Below are 18,818 nucleotides of genomic sequence, written 5' to 3'. Positions count from 1 at the left end.
TCTTATCCTATTCAAATGTTTTTTCTTAATTTTTGCTACTGTAGGTTTGCGCTGTCCACTTTCTGCTGTAACAAAATAAATTCCCCTAATAAAGGTTATAAATAATAAAATTTGTAGTAACATGATTTGATATCATAATAAACACTGATTTTTTTCTGTTTTTTGTCTGTGTGGAGCATAAGGCTGCTCCACGCTTCGCTTGTGTCACTTTTAGGCTATCTGACAATGATTTTCACATCACGTCTTGTGTCATGCCACACAATCTTTGTGGTGTGCAGGCTGACATCCTAGGAGTAAACACTTGGCGACAGCGGAAAGGAAAACCTCCTTTTTAACAGGAAGAAACCTCTAGTAACCAGGCTCAGAGAGGGAACTACAAGTAAGACAGTATTCTGAGAGCAAAGTGCTCTATTAGGGTGATATGCTACTATTAGGTGTTTAAGAGCAGATGGGCCCTCCTTATTAAATTCTTTGTAAGTGAGGTTAAAGATTTTAAATCTAATCCTGGATCAACTGAAGGATTTTCAGGGAGTTTTTAGGACAGCCTGATAATACTGACAATGACAATTGTATCATAAGAGAACAACATTTTGAGGAAACGAGGACTATGCTTTGATTTTTAACAAGCAACTCCTTGGCTTATAATAATTAATTAATAAAAACTCTTGACAGCAAATGAAAAGAATAGTTTTTTTTATTTGGCACGACACAAAAGTGCTTTACGATAACACTGCCCATGACTAGTTTGACATGAAAACATTTTTGTAGGTTAACTGTCAGTCTCATTCAATACACATTGGAAAAAAAATGCAAACTTTAAAATTGTGTAAAAATGCCACTTGATATTTCATTTGTCATCATTCTGTAAGGCACGTCATAACCTTAAAATAAAAAATTTGTGCAAATGGTTTTGAAATGATTTTGGATGAAAGTTCTCAGACTGCTTGGCTTTATTGCTTATTGTAGAGAAGGCATTGCTTTATATTCTTTAAATACTTCAAATCAGTTAGGTTTGCATATGATCTGTGTTAACCAGAAATTTGTCAGGATGTATTTGCTTTTCCTGTGTGGACATATGGAGCAATCAGAGTTGGATGGATACCAGAAAACATCTAAGTACAAAATCCTACAAACCACAGAACAGCCTTCAATAAATATTTTGCATTCTATCTAAGTACAAAGTAAAAAAAAACAAAGGTTCACCACTTTTCTCGAAATCAATAACTTATCCCTACAGATTGCATTTTTTTTAAATTGTTGCTATTGCAGAACCTCCCCCCAGCTCAAAATTTCACATTATTTGGTCAGATATACAAGTCATTGTCAGAACAGTTGAAAGCACACAAATACATTTTTTCATTTTTTTTCTTACAAAAATGAATGAAAATAAAGAATCTTTGGTAGCTAAGCAAAAATAGAATGGAAATGTCTATATATAAAAATGCATTGAAATACATAGTAAAATAAGTACACGGCTACAGCAAAGGGCTGACACGGCATAAAAAATCCAGCTTTGCCTCAATAAGGTACTGTGTATAAAAAGGAGCCCATCATATCACAAACAGATCATAAATTACGTGAAACCATCAGAATGCATCAGTCTTTGGAGAGCACTCTGACACCTTGATGCAATGCAAAGAGAACCACTGAGGTATTTAATCTTCATTATGTCAAGCATCACGCAGAATGATGAGAGAGACGTAAAAGTGCATATGAATTATGGTCAAAAAAAGTAAGTACATCCCATGAAAACTGTTGCCTTTTTTAATGTATTTGAACAAGCAAACATTTAATATCTTTGTAATTCTGACAAAACGTTGAGGATTTTTTTTTTCACGTAAGAGTGGTATAAGAGTGGCAAGTGAATGTGAAAGGAAATGCTTTTTCCTTAAAAAGATATTAAACATTGACATTCCTGTTGAAAAAGTAACTTTCCTTTGTAGTGTTCTTGAACTTTACCACCTTTTCAAAGAAGATCAAGTGGTTGCTTGTCAAATAATAATAACAACAATATTAATCTGACATACTTACATTTTCACATGACTGTAAATTCATGTCTGCTTCTGGTCTATAGCAAACACTGGACTTATTCCAAAATATTGCTTCCTACTATCAACTGCCCTTATTCACATTCCTATGATCAGGTAGTACTATTCCCAGTAGACACTAACATAATCTCACATCTACTTTTTCCCTTGCTAGTGAACAGAATGCAAGGCAGCTTAGAAATGTAACCACTTTATCCTTATGTCACAAAATCTTTGGGCTGGAACTTGTCCATCTTGTTTGCTTGGTGGTTAAAATTCATACTGGTAGAAAGACAACAATAATAGTGTTTTAGCCACTTTTGCAACATACATCTAAAATAAACCTTGTTAAAAGACGAAAAAACAAAAGTCACTGTTTCTGTAAAAGTAAAACAGTCACAGCAGCAATGATACGTCATCTCTCTCTTGTGGTCATCACCTGGTCGCCTGATCAGACAGATATAAATTCTGCTGGTCAGTGATCAGTTTCACTTTGTAAACTAAAAATACTGCAGTCATGTCACATGGGAATAATAATAAATATACCACAACATTAGGTGATGATATGTTTTCACATTGAGCATACATTAAACAGCCAGTCCATTGGTTATATTCCAACCCAACCTTTTTCCAACCAAGTGCTTTCTTGTTGCTGACATAAGAATCAAAGTAGTCTGGCTATCTGATTCTTTCGGCAATTCCAGATGTTATATTTGCTCCCTTAAACCGTAACAGGTGAAGAGCACAAGGAAGTTTGCATCTTTCCCATATGACATGAGAGCATTGAAAGAAAGAAAGCCGCTTTCCATTTCAAAGCCCTTTCTACACTCCTTCTGGCTTCATAAATTGATACTGTAGCTCTTTCCAAAACAGATTAAAACACTGAAAAGGTACACTTAACTTGAACATGTGGCAATAAAAAAAAAAAACTTGAGTGAAATAACTTTAGGTGGATTTGTAAGTTTTGAAGTGGTAAAATAGATCACCCCTATCTATTTATGAGATCTACACAGACTAGACACTGTGTATGTGGTACAATTACACTAATTATATAGCCCTGGTGATAGCCTCTACCAATACCTTTTATCACTATTAATGTAGATTTTTGTCAATGTTGTTCAGTCATTTGAGACTGGAGACAATCGGGCAGTCTTTAGGCTTTCATTTGACGGAGGCAACACAAAACTTGTTCTTTAGTTTAAGTGAGAAAAAAACACATTTACTGGAGAGAGTGCTCTGGAGGGAAAATATTCTTACTGGACAAGTTAAATCCCATCTAAGAATCCAGTTTTATTGGCTTAGTTGCTAATATTAGATGAAGCCCAGTGAAAATGACAAGGGTAAGAGGTAGCTAAAATTATAAAGCCTAGCGCTCTTGCTGCCAAATGCAATAAACACAATCTTGCCATTCTGAGTTATCCAAATTAGCTAATCAGCCTAAACCAATTGATCTTCAGCTAAACCTTATTTGAGTATGTCAAATGGCTAGCTTGAGGATGTACAAGGATCCTGGATGCTATGGTCACAGCCACTGGCATTTAGTCTAGAAAATATTTCTATTTCTTTGTCCATTTTAGTTGACCTCACTTTGCCTCCAGAGCTGCTCTACAGCTAAAATACATTTGTATAACAACAAGATGATGTGTGAGAGAAACCCCCGGTTTCATTGGGAAATCATGATTGTAGTCTGTAAGTCACACATCCAGCACCATATCATAGTGTGTTTCCTTCTTCCTTTTCCCACATTTATTTATGAGCACTGTATATAATGTCAACAGTATAACCCAGTAACTTGCATAGACCACTGCCCCTATTATCAAAACAATCTTTTCTGAGTCGGGGAAGGGTTTTCTAGTCTGTTGTACTACTGTGTATAAAATTCCAATGAAAAGGATAGTGAACCATACTGATATTGGAATCAGACCGATAAAGTTCACCACGATTGTTTTCCTCCCAGAAGTCCCCCATCCAGACTTGTTGATTGTTGCTATTGCAAACATTTTCGCTGGCAACAGGCTTGACATATACAGTACAGAATAAAATGACATGAACACCATGACAATGTTACCTCTGAGGCAGCTGGCAAATGATGACTTAATCAGCGCCACTGCTTGCACAATGAGTAGAAACAAAAGAATATTCCAGAGCCTTCCTTGGTAAAAGAGTTGGATCGCTGTGGCGATGAGGAAAAATGGGAAGAAGCCAGTGATCACAGCCTCATAAGTCATCCAGAGATGGTGTTTGTGGAACCACATGGAGTTGTACAGCCATTCTCTGAAATATGACTTGCTCCATCGTGTCTGTTGATTGAGCCACCGCAGATATGTAATTGGTGTCTCTGTAAGGCACTTTGACCGTGCAGTGTATTTTGTTGCATACCCGAGGCTGAGAACTCTGTTCGTGAGATGACGGTCATCCCCAAAACTGCAGTGGGATCCCATGAAGGTCTGATTGTACCAGTCCTCAAGAAACTCATGCAGGAGAGAGTTCCGGTACATTCCTAAAGGCCCGCTAATGCATTGAACGCAGCCGAAGTAGGACTGGCAAGCCCGCTCAATGTTGAAAGCCATCCAGTACCGAACACTGCTCAGGAAGGAGATCCATGACTCATATTTATTTAGGATCTACAGGTAGGTTGACAAGCAGAGACAAAAAGTATGAAGTTTAAAGCACAACATCCTAATTTGTATGTTTGATGTAGAAGATTCAGATTTCACAGAACTTTTAAGAAAACTACCTGTACATCTCCTCCAACTCCTCCCACCATAGGGTCTTCCTCCAAAACCTTAACCATCTCCACTGATGATGCTGGGTCCAGCATGGTGTCAGAGTCACACACCTACATAAAAACACAAGTTAATCAAGAAATTAACTGTGTTTTAGCAACACAGGATACATTTATTTAGATTTTCTTCAACATAGTTCCAGATGTCTTCTTTGTTCAGCTTAATTCTGCAAAACATAACAGATGTCAAATTGACCTAAACTCCCCAAAGAGAGGGAAAAAACCCTTTCTTGCTGAAAAAAATTTGCTTGGACAATCGGAACAAAATTTCGATATACAAAAGAAATTTTTGTGAAATCAAAAAATTTTTTTACATAATGACACACAAAAAAAAGATATCATGCATCCAACAAAACACATAAATGCTCAATATGGCCACTTTATAATCTCCGCCAGCCAAGACCAGAGGGGCTGCTTTCAACTCTGTTCACCACCCACTATAGCTCTAATGTTGTTCTTCTGCTCTCCCTATTTTCTTCTATAAATGGTAATTTTCCTGACCAACAAAATCAGGTGATGAAAACAAACCTAGAGCCCAGTCCTTTTTAACAAAATACATCTGTTACAGGCAGAGCCTGATGAAAGTGAAAAGGCATGAAACATTGTCCCTCCTGTTTCTAAGGTTGAAAAGTATTGGCATGACTGCTGGCAGTGCAGCAGTAAGGTCTATTGAACCTTTTGTGAAGTAAATGATTTTTGGCAGGCTGAAGCCAGCTGCAGGTGTTAGACAGCATTATAGCTCTGAGTTCATATTCTCAAAGTCCCCTTCTTTGTTATACAGACCCGTTTGAATCATTTTGATGCTGTTACATAAATTATACATCAGTTGAGCCTTACTCTTTGATCACAATGCTTTTTGTAGCACTAACAACTGAACATCACAGAAGAAAATGACATAATGATACTTGGCATTTTGGACAAAGAACTGTTACTTGTGCTTAAGTCTGAAGACACAAGAGTTTTTGAATTAGCCTGAGGTATCTGCTTTTCAAACGTAATAACAACAGATCTGTGGAATTGCAAAACTAACTAAAAATGCTGAAACGTCATTAAAGCCATAGACTGAGCGTCTGGTAACAAAACAGAGAAAGTCTTGACAGAGCATGCCCGCACAAAATATTCTGTGTACTTTAAACGCAATCATTTAGTCATGGAAAGAAAAACACTTTCATTGGAAAGTAGCTTTCATGCACTGTTTAGCATTAACAAGCAGATTCAGGAAAAGGTGTGAAGTCATCAGCGTTGGTTCAACCCATGTGACCTCACCACCCTTCAAGTAGTTTTTATTCTTTAGGTAAACACAGTTTGAAAGGTTGTTATTGTGGCTGAATTATATGACACCACAATGTGGTTACATATCATATGACAGTAATACAAGCTCTCATTAAGTATGATATGATAGCTAACATTTGCCATTGTTAGCTACTGCTAATACAAGACAAAGTAAGTCTGGAGGATCAAAACCTCTTTGTATTTTGAACTGAGAAAGGTTCCATTTATTTTTAATTACTTTTATGCTCCTGAATATGACAGTACTATACAGCTCCACAAGAGCCCATGACACGTTTAACAGTCAGTGCCTGCAGGATATTGCTTTACCAAGCAGTTAATGTCTTTAGCCACTGTTTATTTTTTAAGCCACACCAACATACTGTCGCTAGCCAAACACACTATTGAATTTAGTTTTCCTAAAGCTATCAGGCTTTTAGTCCTTAGGTCTGTGTTACTCAAATATAACCTTTGATTGTTTTTAATTTTTCTGAACAGGAGACAAACACATGCTAACCTTTCTAACCTTTCTTTGATACAGATTTGTAGATGACGTAACGCCCTGCGAAAAAGATCTGTTATTACACTTAGACATCAGCTACTGCTGCCCTCCTTCACGCCACACTTCACAACACGGTGCACATGCTAAAAAGCAAAACAAAAGACTCTTTGTGGACCCCATATTTGGCTTGGCATAGCCTCCCCTCCTCTCTTTCCAGCCATCTCTCGTTCTATTCCCTTTCACTCTATCATCAGCTTATGTTTGCCTAGTTTGCATCTCCCACAGTAGCTTACATTTTCTCTTTCTTCACTATGTCCTTCAGATGTCAGCTCTGTGTGTGCATGCGTGCAAATCTACAAAGACACACACAGGCACAAAGTAATATTACACCTGTTGTACAGTATTTTTAATCTTCTAATTTATTTCATTATTTTTTTATTTAAGGGGCTATTGTTCTTCCACATTACCTGCATTAACTGATTTTAAGCGATTTAACTACTTACCTGCACATAATCCACGCTCCTTCCCAGTGCTTTGAAGGCTGTATACATGACCTCTCTCTTCCCTCCCCACTTCTGCATGATGCACACACATTTGCTGTTCAGCACAACCCTGGACACCTGCTGAAGGCTCTCAGCGTAGCTCTCATCTGTCTCCTCGGGTCCTCTGCTGTGATAATTACTCCTCCACACGTACGTGGCTGATCTGTCCGATCCCATGACCTCCTTAAAAATCTCCATCATGTACAAGTCGTCGTCTGAATTTCCATCGATCACCATGATAACTTTGATACCAGGATATGTCAGCCTCTTCACTGACACAAGGCATTTTCTTAGGTAGTTTTCATCCTCCTGATATGCAGCGATGCACAATGCCAAGGACTTGTTCAGTTTAATTGGTGTTTCTAAGGAGCGCCGCATGTTACGGTGTTCTAGGAGTGCAAAGAGGGTCTGGATAATAAGGTGAACAACCAAAATGGCACCATACAGCCCAAAAGATAGGTGATTTTGAGCTGTAGTGAAAAATTGGTAGCCCATGATATAGGCTGTCGAGATGCCCACCAGGAGAGACACGCCGAACATGGTGGTCCCAAATATCCTCAGGTAAGTGAGGCCTCTTTTACACTTCATCTGTGGACAAAAACAAAAGGGTTACATGTAGTAACAGTGGTGCAGAAAATGTTACTATGATTGACAGCAACTCACAGTGAAACATTTGTAACCTTTTATACTCAATTGGTCCAAGTAAATGACCTTCTTAACCTCCTAAGACCCGAACTCTTCCACGGCATGCATTTTTAATTTCTCTTTGATTTTTGGGATGATTAGGTCCTGATGAATGTAAAAACAAAGAATTACCAGATTTTTTTTACCTAATTTTTGCTTGTAAGAAAAATGAGAGCCACATATGAGGATATTTGTTTAAAATTTTGATAGAACAGTAGCAGTATAATGTCCTCGTAAGTGGATATCAGGCCGTTGTAGAGCAAAATTGAGTATTTTGGTCTAAATAACCGAAAATGTGATGTCCACATATGTGGACGGCAGGTCGTAGGAGGTTAAAGTGAATACAATCACTTAAACAAGAGTGTTGGAACCATTTTCACTGTACTTTTCACTAAAGCTTTTATGTTTTGACACAACAAAACCAGGTACAGACTGCTGTAAGCTTTCTCCTTTTTTATGCCCCATCCCTCTCCCTACCTCCTCCCCTTCCCCAAATCCCCCTAAATGCCAGACAGTTGTGAGTAGCCGATTGTTCCAACTCTCTTTTAGTGTGGGTGGCCACACGTTACAAGATTTCTTGACCTAATTAACCAACAAGTTGGCTGCCTCTGCCAACCATCAAGGTCTAAGCACATGCTAAATGTTGGTCGTGGTGGTGGGGTAGCCTATAATGAAAATTATTGGTTTCCACAGTATTTTGGGGACACATTGCAAAGGTCAAAGACCAAGTATGACAAACTCTGACCTAGAACATGAATATTCAATATTTTTAAGAGAGGCGTTTGTGCAAGAGGATGCTTTTGCGTCTGCATCCTCTTGCACAAACTCCTGAAGTTTGTTTCCAACCCTCATTATGTTGCTACCGCCATCTGTTTGGCAGACCAACGGAGACCCACTCAGCGTGGCTCATTTTGACTCAACGCAGAGAGCGGACCACCCTGTGATGTCATCTGTTTATATCTTTATGGGAAGAAGAAGACAAGAGACTTCTATTGCTGCACGCGTGCTTTTCTCTCTCTGAATCTTTGTGTAGAGAGCATTGCAGGGAAATGACTTCTGTTAAACAGAGAGAAAGAGAGAAAAGACCTTTGACATTATGAAGGTCAAAGTATGCTGACCTTCAGTAGGGCTCCCTCTTGTGGGATAAACTTTTCATCTAGGATTTAGACGCATTTAGCACCATTTTGTTCATTGAGTGACCAAAAATATTTTGCGATATCACGCATTTTGTACATGTACATTTAATCAAGTCAAGGGAAACAAGTCAGAACAACAATAAAATGATCAAAAGAAGCGTATACAAGGCCGAGTGATGTTTGTGAACTGGAGAGAGTTCTTGGGACCACACCTAAACACATGACAGATGAAGGGAGGGGACGACTAAAGGAGAGAAAGAAAAAAATATATACACAGAGAAAGCGAAGATAGCATAGAGAATCTTTAAGAGAGAAAGTGAAGAAAGTTGGTTAAGAAAATTGGTTAAACTAGCTGAAAAGCAGATGCATCTTGAGAGACATTAGGAAAATGAAAGTAAAAGACAGTGAGGGAGTAGCAGAAGCAGGGAGAGAGAGGTTGTGTTCATGGAGAAGAATACACACAAACACACACTTTGGCTCAGACACAATGCTTTGTTCATTTGACTGTTGGACGAGAAAGTCACAATCAGTGTAGCGGACCTCCTCTGGCAGGTTTTAACGTCAGGCCATCTTTTACAAGACCCCTGACATGCACAGATATACACCAAAATGCACATATAAAAGCTTATTGTACCACTGCATGTGTGTGTTTGTGTAATTGAACAAATTTAAATTTTGGCCTCTTTCAGCTTGTGTGAGAATGTCTATAATGCTTTATAAGCCCTGTATCCATGTCTTACCTTTGTTTGAACTCAACCACTGATTAGGAGTAAGCATGAGTGCAGCAACAAAACACAACGTTTTGGGGCACTTCATTGTCAGCTTAAAAGTACATCATGACTGACAAATGTACACCTCTACATTTTATCAACTGGGCTTTGGGAGAAAACAAAATGAACTTGATTGAACCACTGAAGATAACAAGGACAGGAACCGTCGTCAGTGTTTGCTCCTCCTTGACTTTCTGTTAATGATCTGCACTTTAATGATACAATCTGTTTGCTCTGATTTAATGTTTGGAATGAAAGTAAAAATCAAAACTAGGATATTAAATCCATCATCGACAGGCTAGGCTCATGGCATGTAAATGTGATGTGGGAAAACGTCAAGTCCACAGTAATGCAACCATTGCTGCTGGCTACAATGATCTGGTCTTTGCAGGATCTTATACACCATTTTGGGTGTGTAGTGCAGCGCAGAGGTCGGGTTGACAGTTAGCTCAGGCTGCAGACAGATTAACTGCAGACTTAAAGTGAGGCCAAACTCTGGCCCGTTCTTATTGAGATAAAGCCTTTTTAATCAGAGCAGTATCTGTAACAGTGGAGATGTCATCCACATATGGATGATGTAAATGATGTCACGTTGGTTGGTGAGCACACGTATCTTCATGTGTTTGTCCAGAGCATTTATCTATGCAAGCGGAGGGTGTCATTAACACATGAAGATGATATCACTCCAGCTTTCTGTTTGTTGTTACATCTTGGCACTTGAGGGTTAGAACATCGCCATTATGTCCTTTTTGCTGTACATGTGTGTATGCGTGGCCAGCCCTGTGGTGACCTTGGGCTGGAAGCTTGAGCAGTCTCACTCTGACGTTATTAACAGTCTCTTGAGTGAAACTCCCACGGGCTCTCTCTCAGAGATAACATTGCAGTAATGTTGAGTCTTGCATGGATGTACATGGTGAGTTAGTAGATAAATGAAGCGATGACTACATAAATTAATGGATAGATTAAGTTGACCCAAAAAAACTGGGTCCTTGGAAAAAGTGCATCTGGCTGTTCTTTTAAACTGAGACACGTGGATTTGTTTGGGATTACAGCAACAGTAAAAAAAATAAAATAACAAAAAAGTAGTGACAGGGAAATCTCATTGTGTTTGTGAGTTTGTTATTTTGAAAATATGATTTAGGAAAATCAATGAGTGTCTTGCCTTCCCGTTACTCTAAGTGTTCTTACAGTACAAATGAGCAAGGCGCTGAACTATTTAGCTGTAACAGGAATGAGAGACTGTGCCTGCATCTTCCTCTGCTTCTGAATGAAACAGCATATTAATATGCTACAGTATGCTAAATCAAAATCCTGACCTCATGACAATATTAGACTAAAATTCAGGGATCACTATACTATGGTTTATTTTGTTCAAAACGTGCTCACTACATGCACACATTCTGATGGAAATCCATCCAATAATTTTTTCAGGTGGAGCCACTGAGTAAATCAAATGTGAACATCAAAGTTTCCCTGCAGGAAAAGTCAAGGAAACACCATGTGCAAACATTGCACAGACTTTGTAAATAAGTGAATTTGTTGATCTGCTGGTGCTCAGAGGGATGATAGGAGTTCACCGAATACAGAAGGTACATTGCTACACATAGAGTCAAGTTACTTGCAATGCCAAGAAAAAAACATTGCATTTAATTGGTTTGACATGTTTACAATATTGCGCAAAAGTCTTGAGCCACCTCTAAATTCTTTCTTTCAATGATCCAGACCTTCTTGTAATTTCTTTAACATCTCATACTTTTTAAAGTGGTCTTGAGCAACAGTTCTTCAGGGCTTCTTAAGGTCTTGTAATGTTTCTGTTTGGACATTGGCTGCTTTTTCACTCATTTTTAGCCAAGTATTTAGACCTGTACATTAAAACAATAAACACTGACCTCTGAATCGATCAAAAAGGCACCTAACAAGAGAGAGTGTTTATTGACCAGTGTGAATGCTTTTCTTCTGATTTGTTTAGCGGAATCTATGAAACCTGCAAACACAACACAGGTTGACAGTGATAATAGTATTACATAATAAAATTTTTACAGGAACAAGATGATGATGAGCTATTGACTGCCTGGTGTGCAGTGTGCCCTTAAAACATTTGAGGAAACTGAATGAAGGGCAAAAGAAGAATTGGCAGAGCTAGAAAACTACCTACAACAAATTCCTGACACAGGACCTGAGAGACAAATCTGAAGCCTCAGTGGAAGGGTTTGCTGTCAAGAAGTCATTCTTAAGGAAGGTAAAACGGAAGAAAAGGCTGATGTATGCCAGATTACACTCATGGAGTGATAATTCCAGTCATTTTTGGTTTAAATTATGCATTGATATGTATGGAGGAAGTAGTACAGATGCACAACACCCAAAACACGGGGGAGGCTCTGTTATGGTTTGGGACTGCATTTAAGGCAGTGGTGTTTGGGATCTTGTCAAAATTGATGAAAATGTGAACACAGAAAAGTACAATCAGATTTTGATCTACCATGCAGTACCATCTGGAACGTGTCTGATTGGCTTCATTTTTTAGCCTGACAACAATCTCAAACAAACAATGCAGTAAAAGAATATCTAGATAGAAAACCACACAATGGAATCAGTCATGGATTGACCTCCCCAGAGCCTGGACCGCAACATTATTCAAGCAGTGTGGGATCATCCTGACAGAGAATGGAACAAAAGGAAGCCAACATCCAAAGAAGAGCTTTAAATGTCCTATAAGAAGCCTGGAGAAATATTCCTGAAGACTACTTAAAGAAATTACAAGAAAGCTTGTCTAAGAGAGTTCAGGCTGTGTTGAAGGTGGTCGTACCAAATACTGACTTTCGAGTTGTACAAACTTTGTTTTTGCTTTACATACTGTACATACTGTATTTCCATTCACACTTTTGCATGTTTCAATAAATCACTGCTCCAATTTCACATTTCCTTTGCATATCATAGAAACAAGGGAGTGGCTCAAGACTTCTGCACAATACTGCATATTTTCATTCTGTTCATTCTTTTGGCCACAAAGAACCGACAATAAATCTCAATCACCAATTAAAATATGAGTGCTACTTGTGCGCAATAAAATATGGGACACATTTTGGTTTTCAAATATAATGAATATCTTAAAATCACCACATGTTATAATAAATTGCATGCGTGTTACATCAGGGAGAGCTTTTAGATATGAAGAACAGGCTGCTTAATGTGAATGCCATATGTACCTATGTGCAAATCTATCACTAATGTCACAATGTATGGCATATGTGTGCGTGTTTGTGTGTGTATATACACAGCATGAGGCATATGTGTGTGTGTGTAAGAATATGAGTGTGTATGCAGGCTGTCTGCAGAAAGAGATGCCTTGACTTAACTCACATGAGAGCAGTTGAAGCTCTTTCAGCAGGGTTCCAGCTCAAGACCTCTGATAGAAACGCAAGACTCTGATAGACTCTGTGTGTGTGTGTGTGTCTTCATACACTAAAACTACATATCTGTGTGAGTTTGCACAAGTGTGTATGTAATTACTGTGTGTGCTGCCCAGAGTATAACAGTGAAGTGGAGCCAAAGAAAGACAGCCTGCTGGTCTGTGTGGAGCTGAGATAACATAAAGCTCACATCTTTACATCTCAGCAGTCACTGCTGGAAGTGTAACATTCACAAATCAGCAGCTCTGGCTGGATAAGTACTTATAACAAATCAAACATTATATGCTGGGGGCCCAAGCTGACACTTGTGGCTGGTATAATTTAGACCTGAATCACAGTTAAGGATTTGAACAGTTTTCATGGTATTTTTCATGACAATGTTCAATGAAGCCCAGATAAGTATGAGCTAATAAAGACAGATTAATGGTATTTGGGGTTTTTGTGAGGAGTCTCTGGATCCATTGAAAAAATAATAGTACATTTTATATCAGTTTAGTATAAAAAACCAGACCTGCTGAGGTAATACACACCTTTGAAATCTCATGTGCTTTGACAATTTCCAAGAATAAAAAAAACACGCATGTACAAATGGAGAGATATGCATCACAGATAATGATTTTATATATACACTAGGTTGTCAGTGTGTGTTTAAGAACTTTGCAGGGTTAGAAAAGGCCACGGGGGATTGTAAAATTAAACATTAAACGTGGAGCTGGCTCTCATGACAGACATAGCAGCATGCAGCAAAGGGTCACATCTTCCCGAGAAGCTGATGAGGCAAAAGAGTGGAAGCGGCGGGGAGAGACTTGAGAATTGGCTGCAGTCTTTGGCTAGACGTACTTGACACATTCAAGGCTGGGCTGCTGCTCCATGTCTATTTACTATGTTAATTTAGTGACAAGGCTCCTTTTCTCTTCGCTCTTTCTGGGGGCAGAATCAGGTGTGATGGGGCCATAACTGAAAAGCAGCAAAAGGTTAAAGCATCTTCTAGACTGCAACTGTTTCTTCATCACGCAATTAGCATCTCATTACACTGTTACACCAACAGATGTTGTTATATACATGATTTAATACAACACTGAGGTAAATGTGTTCTCTGTTTCAAAGCCAGACTATGCCGTTTGGTATTTAGGCGTGTCTTTTTTCCACCTTGATTCATCCATGTAGTAGGAAGAAAAGGGGAGGAGGTGAAGTTGGGATGAAGCTGCTCAGAGATGAATGGGTGGCACACACTGAAAATGGGGTGGGGCCAGGACATTGAAGGCGTGGTGCTGTACTTGGATGCATTCACTCCCAGCTGAGGCACGGGACTTACATCACTGTGGCAGACTCCAAGAGACCAAAGTGAGATGAGGTTGGGTATGGAATTCCTCCTTCTTAAGCTATTTCTTTGTGTGAAAAAAAATGCAAAAAATCATTGAAAGCTCTTCTTTTACAAACACAACCTGTTTCTCTGTATCATCCAACGATCCAGCAGTTCCCTTATCAGATTGATAATAGACATCCACCCATCAGCAGTACCCTTAAATAAATGTCTTCACCTCCATGGGATGGAAAATTCTATTAATAGCACTCTTTAAAACCACAGCCCAGTGTGGCTAAAAGATAACAGAGGCTCATAATCACACTCAAGTAGAAGATAATTAAAAAGAACTTTATAATTATTAAGGGGAAAAAAGGAAGAAAGAATCACACTAAGATTTCCATGAAACGTTTTGTCAGTTTGTCACTCTCATCTTTCCAGAAGATATACAGAAAATATAAATAACATTAACAAGAGCCACTTTGTGAGCTGCTCCTGCCCGGTTTGCTTTGTAAGGGGCCTTTGTTACTTTATGGTACACTCTAACTGCTGGATATATGAATTAGATTTGGCATCAAACCTACTCTGTGTGACTCAGCGTGAGGTAGTGAGAATCTAACTGACATCCAAATTTTCACTTTTACTGGCTGGCTGCAGTGCTGCTTTACTGTTAGTATACTGAAGGAACCTGGAAAAAAACTGGTATTAACACAGAGTAGATGAGCTAAGTGGTACGGCTCGGGAGGGGCTGCGCCTCTAAGATCAACAGTTGTACCCTGCCAGCCCCATGGCTCTTTACACTAAAAGACCCTTGCTGGGAGAAGTAATGGCACGTGAGACTTGTTGTGTGCCTTAATGGAGGCCAGCCATGGAAAGTCTTCTTCTCTTAAATAGTAAAATGCTCTTTGTGCTGTGTGGGAGTGCATGCTGGAGCACTGATGCAACTCAGACATCAAAAAGGTTTTAAAAACTTCTTTGTCATTATAGTGGACAACTGTGACATTCACAGAGTATTTCATTTAATAGCACTAAAGTCGTATTGTCTTTCTCATTGGGAACTGAGTCCTGCACTCAGCAAAGAAATTCCCTGGAGGACTGAGATTAGGAACACCACATGGGTATTAGGTTGAATACATGCTGACATGGGCACAAGGTCCACATATGCTCCAAATCTACAGCAAATGAGCAGTGAGCATTTATTTGAAGTTTACAGTTTCCCTGCTAATAAAGTACTGCGCAAAAAGTTTAATCCACAAGTCATCCTGGAAGTATTTTTTCACACTGGACACACTTGATCATCTCTTCTTACAAGTAAATATGCAGGATATCACCACAGAGTTAGGGTGCATTGTGAGAGCAGCACAATGCAAAGTAAAATCAATAAAATAAATAGATAATCCAAGTCAGCAAGGAGATTCTGCTTGTGGGTTGAAAAGTTCTACATTTTGGATAAATAGCTGTAATATTTGTCCACTTACTCACACATGGTGTGTGGGCAACACAGTGGGACCCAACAGCGGTCTGTGCACACTCAGTAGGTGGATGGAGAAAGAGACTATGTCAAGGAGAGTGTGACAGATGTTCATTAGCATTTGTGTATATGTGCGCGTGTGACGGGTGTGCAAGGGGACAACAATGCTCAGAACTTAGGTGCATGGACCACGTGATATCTCACATGAGCTTTTCTGGTTTTGTTTAAGTTCAAAGTTAGGAGGTTATGAATAAACTGCAAAACTTTTCAGCAAGGCATGTGCCTGCTACCACTTTTTACAGAACACGTTGTTACAGATATCAACAAAGGCTAACTTGTCCAAAAGCTGAAGGCTGGTCAAGAAGCTATTCACACGCATGCAAATGTTAGTCCTCCACACTGGGCGTCAAATTACGCGCCCCTACCACAAGCCACGCTGAAACAGTCCCCATTCAGTCTTCTCATTGGCTTAAAAATCTCAACGAATGACGTGTGACCGGTAACGTCACAGTGTAGTTATATTCAGGCTAGCATCACTCTTACAACAAAGACTAGTCATTAATTTGACTGATCAGAAGATAAAAGCTTAGTATATTAAACCTTTTACACCTGTATTTTGTAGTGTTATAGCATGAAATGAAACACAAACTGAGTTTCAGCACTTCTTGCTGTGGCTCCCAACTTTTAGCATCACTCACTTTGTGGAGCAAACACGCTGAACAAACTCGTGAAAAAAAAAAAGCTCTATGCATGCACTTTGCTAGAGAGTTGGCGCATCATCACGTTCACACACACGCGCACACGAAAACTGATTGCGCGTAATTATGTTCTAAACCACTTTATGAATGATTTAGTGGCTTGTGGTAAAATATTTGGTAAAATGATCACCGGCCACCTACCTTGAAGCAGCTGTTGTCCTCTGATTCCTCCTGAGAAAGGATGCGTCTAACTTCTGGGACTCTGGTCCCGATCCACAGAGGAAAAAAGTAGACACAGAGCTTGAGCAGCGACGACTCTCATGAATCCGCTTAAAATGGTCCTCATAAGCCTATTTTTGTTTGTTTGTTTGTTTGTTTTTTAAAGGGGGAAAAAGAATAATAAAAAAAAGTCGTGCCAGTCCTTTGTATGTGTGCTCAGTTTGGATGCTTCAAAAAGACAACCGGGATTGCTTGTCTTCTCTAACTTCTAACGGTTTGTCTGCAGCCTTTCCAAGTCACTTGCATCTCTGGTGTCCAAAACCAAACATCATATCAGTCAGCTTTGGCATCATTCATATAAAAAAGTATAAATAAAACATAGACTATAAAAATATGATAAATATTCTTCTCCATCAACGCCTGTTTCATTCATTCTTAATAAAACGAAAAAAAAAAATTAAGATAAAGCATCAACTTTGGCAGCTTCAGTCACATTCAAAAGTTTTTTAAAAAAAACAAAAAAGTTTCAGCAAACAATAAAATATGAGCCAGAGCTTTTTTTGTATTCTTCCTGTCTTAAGGGGCGTTAAGGTAAGTTTTTCTAGAGTTTCCTCCGAGCATCCAGGTTACACAGAGCGCACAGAAGTCTCTCTGCCGCTGTTTCAGCTGTCTAATTCCTTCCAGACGGGTGTGTGTGCATGTGTGCGAGTATGTCTCTGTGTGTGGACCCTCCTTTATGGCTCCTGCGGCTCCCAAACCCCTTTTACCGGGCAACAGATTGGCGTGTTGATTTAATAGGAGGGAAGGTTTGGGGGTGTGTGTAAGGAGGAGCGACGGAGAAGTGATGGGGGAAGAGAAAAAAAGGGGTGGGGGAGGGGGGGCGGCGAGTCTCTCATCCAAACTCATTCAAACTTCAGAGAATGGGTGGGTGGGGAGTCTCTCATCCAAAGTCATTCAAACTCCAGAGAGAGAGAGAGAGAGAGAGAGAGAGAGAGAGAGAGAGAGAGGCTAACATTGACTGGAACCCCCTCTCCATTCATTTTATATTACAACTTGAGGTTACATAGTATAAAAATTACTAAAAGATCAAAGGTCAAGATCCCTGTCTAGATAAATAAATAAATCTGGGTAAATTCCCAGATGATTAAACATGCAACTATTTTGCTGGTAATACCTGAAATGAGTAAAGAAAATCAACAGCCTATTTATGCAAGTTAATTCATAATTTTATGGGGGGGGGGGGGGGGGGGGTGTATTGGTTGGGTCTGATTATTGGGAGGGTCATAACCCCCCTAACCCTCCTGGAAATGACACCCCTGGTACAAGACATGCACATAAGCACGTGTGAGCCACACTTGGTGATGTTACAGAATTTCAGACCGTTCATGTCATCGTCAGATGCAGTTCATACATTTCACCAGCAGGCAGTGCTGTGCGATACAGAACTCAGAGCCAGGGCTGTGAGCTGTACAGTAGCTCCTCTCAATCCTAAAGGGATTATCCAACGAAAATCACGACTCATGTTACTCATATGGCCATGAGTCAGTCAGCATCCCCCACCGTCACGGTGGCTATTACCTGGAAAAGTTAAAAGTTAGGAAACAAAAGGCCTGTATGTTGCCATTCTCAAGTCATAACCACAAGTTTACACACATTCCAGATAAGATGTTGGAATAAAAGTTCTTTTATGGGTAACAAATATCTCCTTCTTAAAATCCCACTGGAACATAAGGAAGTACGCAAACAGGGTCGCTTTAGTTCATTAATTTCTGTCGAAAGTGTCTTTTTCACGTATGAATTCTTACTGTGACTAAGATCTTTTTTGATACATACAATATGCATCACCACCACAACAAGACAATTTCATCCCACAAAGAAATATCAAGTGCCGCACCACAGCAATTGTTCCTGTACTGAGGTGAATGTTACGAGAAACAAGTCTTCCCCAGTTCCAGTCGGTTTGAGAAACTCTTAAACCTGATCTGTTCTGTGATTGGACGTC

At 39.3% G+C, this 18,818-nt stretch overlaps 1 protein-coding gene across 1 annotated transcript; it reads right to left on the bottom strand.

Moving 5' to 3' along the window:
- Positions 1–676: 676 nt before the first annotated feature.
- On the bottom strand, positions 677–17,646 carry has2 (hyaluronan synthase 2). The gene is made up of 4 exons (XM_026185602.2): positions 16,799–17,646; positions 7,087–7,713; positions 4,765–4,866; positions 677–4,651 (listed from the first exon to the last, which is right to left on the bottom strand). The coding sequence occupies exons 2-4, from the start codon at positions 7,711–7,713 to the stop codon at positions 3,722–3,724; spliced, it is 1,659 nt and encodes a 552-aa protein (XP_026041387.2). The 5' UTR covers positions 16,799–17,646; the 3' UTR covers positions 677–3,721.
- Positions 17,647–18,818: the final 1,172 nt, after the last annotated feature.

This window comes from Astatotilapia calliptera, chromosome 11 (assembly GCF_964374335.1).
Source record: "Astatotilapia calliptera chromosome 11, fAstCal68.1, whole genome shotgun sequence".
Lineage (NCBI taxonomy): Eukaryota > Metazoa > Chordata > Actinopteri > Cichliformes > Cichlidae > Astatotilapia > Astatotilapia calliptera.
The sequence above is the reverse complement of the archived record's forward strand: the minus strand, read 5'-3'. Positions and strand labels throughout refer to the sequence as shown.